At 42.8% G+C, this 3,322-nt stretch overlaps 1 protein-coding gene across 1 annotated transcript; it reads right to left on the bottom strand.

Annotated features, from left to right (window-relative positions):
- Nucleotides 1–292: 292 nt before the first annotated feature.
- Nucleotides 293–1,987, bottom strand: LOC107582024 (glucose-dependent insulinotropic receptor-like). Its single transcript, XM_016267715.1, has one exon. It carries the CDS (start codon nt 1,537–1,539, stop codon nt 382–384), a length of 1,158 nt encoding a protein of 385 aa, XP_016123201.1. The 5' UTR covers nt 1,540–1,987; the 3' UTR covers nt 293–381.
- Nucleotides 1,988–3,322: the final 1,335 nt, after the last annotated feature.

Raw genomic sequence — 3,322 nt, 5'->3', positions numbered from 1 at the left:
GTTACAATTTTTTTATATAGTGCTGTTCACAATGAATATTGCACAAAACCATTTTACAGAGAACATTGCCCTATCAACAGACATCTTATTGAAAAGACTCATAACCACCGAGGGTCATACAACCATCAGTGGGCAAGATGACCGTAATGATGAGAAACCCTCTACAAAGATACAACACAAATAGTATTTAATTTATTACAGTCATATATTTTACAACTGGAAAAAAGTAAGTGGAAATGGGAAATAAGTGATTTGGTTATATTTTGAACATATTGGTTTAAATAAAGCGGCGTCTGATACTCTGGGCTCCACATCCATTAAGGGATGTAGCATTTTTCTAAACCTTTTACAGTTTCATGGTCAGTGGACTAAAAGAATATCCTATCTATTGGAAATATTTTCTGGATGTTGTTCAGGAATTGTGACAGGCCTATTGTAATTGAATGGGGTGGCTAGCATCTTGTCATGAAACCTTACAGCCTGATTGACAGTCGGGTGGTCTGTGGGGCATCTTTCTGCCGTCTCAGAGTGTGTCACACAACACAACCCGACTTTAATATGAGCGAAGATCTCACAGATCTGGCTTCTCACCTCCCGCTGCCAGCAAGCATAAACAAGAGGATTTATTAGGGAGTTTGAGAGCCCCAGCAGCCAGAGATGGTTCTCCAAAAAGTCATAAAGTTCACAGGTTGGACATAATGCCTGCACAATACTGACCACAAAAAAGGGGCACCAGCAGAGCGTGAAGCAACCAATCAGCACGGCAACAGTCCGCAGGGCTTTTACGTGACCCCAGTAACGGCTAGACGTCAGAAAGCGTGAACCTGCTTGCTGGGCATGGATGCGCTTCTGATGGCCACAGGCAATTTTCAGGATGTCCATGTAAAAATAGATGAAGACTGAGAGTAATGGAAAGAAAAAAAGGCACAAGACCACAATGATGCTCTTTGGCTCTATGACGGAGAAGAACGTGCAGACTTTGTGATAGCCTTCCTTCTGCAACGGTTTCAAAATGCTGGGTGAAAATCCCATAGTTATTGAGATGAGCCAGACGGGAACCAGAGCCCCAGCAATCATCTTACCGTTCATTAACTTCGAATAGCGCAGTGGCAACTTTATAGCTACGTAGCGGTCCAGTGAGATCAAGAACATGGTTAAGATGGAGGCTGCAGAGGGTGCCATGATAAAGGTCATGCGCAACAAACAAATGCCCTTCTCCATGGAGGCCGTCGTTCCTTCGAGAGCATCAGTGGCAATGCCAGTGATAGCTACGCCAACCAGGATGTCCGCTATGGATAGGTTTAAGACAAAACACCAGCTCTGGCAGCCCCTCTTACGGATGAGGAGGACCAGGGCAATAACGACTAAAAGGTTGGTGGAGATGATCAAAATGGATCCCGCACTAAGAATATAGCCCATGGCCACGACTTCTCTTTCTATCACAGCGGGGGTTGTGAGCTCTGGACTGGGTGCTGTCACTACGTAGTTCTCCCTTATAGTTTCCAAGGATGTCTCCTTAGTCACATTGAAAGCGATCATCGTTGCATCAATTTTTTTCAAAGTTGATAAGAATTTTAATAGTTTAAACAGTTTCAAGAGGAAGAAATGGACACTAAGATGTAAATTTACTTTTCTCCCATGAAACAAAACATCTTCCTTCTTCTGCTCCTGTGGTTTCGTTTGTGCGCCCCTTGTTCTGTTTGGCTATCATCCAGGTCCCATCAGAGCATACTTCCTACTGGAAGCGGCAATAGCCATGAAATTGCGATTATTTTGAAATTACAACCTAGGTGCAAGAAAACGTTGATCTATTGATGAAATCTTTATCCTTGACTTTTCATAAAGAAATATTCTTAGAAGTTTAAGACAAGTTCCTTGCCTGAAAAAGTGATGAGTCGATGAACTCCTTTCTCGTGAAATCCAATCTCATCACAGTGAAAGAGTTCAATAAATTCAACAGAGAACATATTCCAATTGTGGAAAAGATGTCCAGAAGAAGGATTCCACGTGAGGAGTCATTCTTGCATCTCTCAGTGCATCTTTCAGATTCGGTTGGCTTTAGGATGAAGGCAAAAGATCATTTCTTCCATTTAAAATGGGGTTATGTGCCAGTGTCCGTTTTGTTGGCCGCAAATCTGAGATGTTTCTCTACCAGCATGGAATCAGTCTACTAACTTTGGACAACCTAAAAGGGGGAAAGGAAACTGATGGACGTCAAAAGAGGGTTGGGTTTGGAGAGAGGGCTGGGAGGTGGGTGGACACTAACAGCATGACTGTGATTACTCATGAGTGAACAAACTCTAAATAAACAGAAGCGCTCACGGGTGAATAAATGCTTACCATATCCAAACCCTTTTACATTTTATCATTGGAGTCAGGGTCAGTGCACAGATACTGATATAATTTGGGACCAAGACAAATCAGTTAATGCAGCAACCTCTTCAATTTCTCTCAGGAGTCATGGGAATGAGTCAAAGCCCTCAAGTACAATGGACTTATAACCACACAACTGGTTTTTAACAATCTGCACATAGTCGTCCATACCGAGGAAAGATCTGACAGTGCTACACAATAAAGCCAGACTCTCACTGGTCAACAATGTGGGAATGTTATTCATCCCTACTAGACTGTTCACTGCTATTGAAAGTAGATTTTGGTCAGCAGTTGTTGTGCCCACTGCTACACTCTGCCCACAGAAAGCTCTTGGATGGGGTTTGTGCCGAACTTTTCCCACCCCTAAACTACACATCACAGCCTTCCTAAATCCATTTAAAATGGGGTTATGTGCCAGTGTCCGTTTTGTTGGCCGCAAATCTGAGATGTTTCTCTACCAGCATGGAATCAGTCTACTAACTTTGGACAACCTAAAAGGGGGAAAGGAAACTGATGGACGTCAAAAGAGGGTTGGGTTTGGAGAGAGGGCTGGGAGGTGGGTGGACACTAACAGCATGACTGTGATTACTCATGAGTGAACAAACTCTAAATAAACAGAAGCGCTCACGGGTGAATAAATGCTTACCATATCCAAACCCTTTTACATTTTATCATTGGAGTCAGGGTCAGTGCACAGATACTGATATAATTTGGGACCAAGACAAATCAGTTAATGCAGCAACCTCTTCAATTTCTCTCAGGAGTCATGGGAATGAGTCAAAGCCCTCAAGTACAATGGACTTATAACCACACAACTGGTTTTTAACAATCTGCACATAGTCGTCCATACCGAGGAAAGATCTGACAGTGCTACACAATAAAGCCAGACTCTCACTGGTCAACAATGTGGGAATGTTATTCATCCCTACTAGACTGTTCACTGCTATTG

This window comes from Sinocyclocheilus grahami, unplaced genomic scaffold (genome assembly GCF_001515645.1).
Source record: "Sinocyclocheilus grahami isolate Dianchi unplaced genomic scaffold, SAMN03320097.WGS_v1.1 scaffold39.1, whole genome shotgun sequence".
In the NCBI taxonomy this organism is placed as follows: Eukaryota; Metazoa; Chordata; class Actinopteri; order Cypriniformes; family Cyprinidae; genus Sinocyclocheilus; species Sinocyclocheilus grahami.
Note: the sequence above shows the minus strand (reverse complement) of the source record. Positions and strands in the feature narration are given on the sequence as shown.

Bases quoted from the DNA above. Each gene is read 5' to 3' on its own strand.
- LOC107582024 (XM_016267715.1), bottom strand. From the start codon at position 1,539: ATGATCGCTTTCAATGTGACTAAGGAGACATCCTTGGAAACTATAAGG.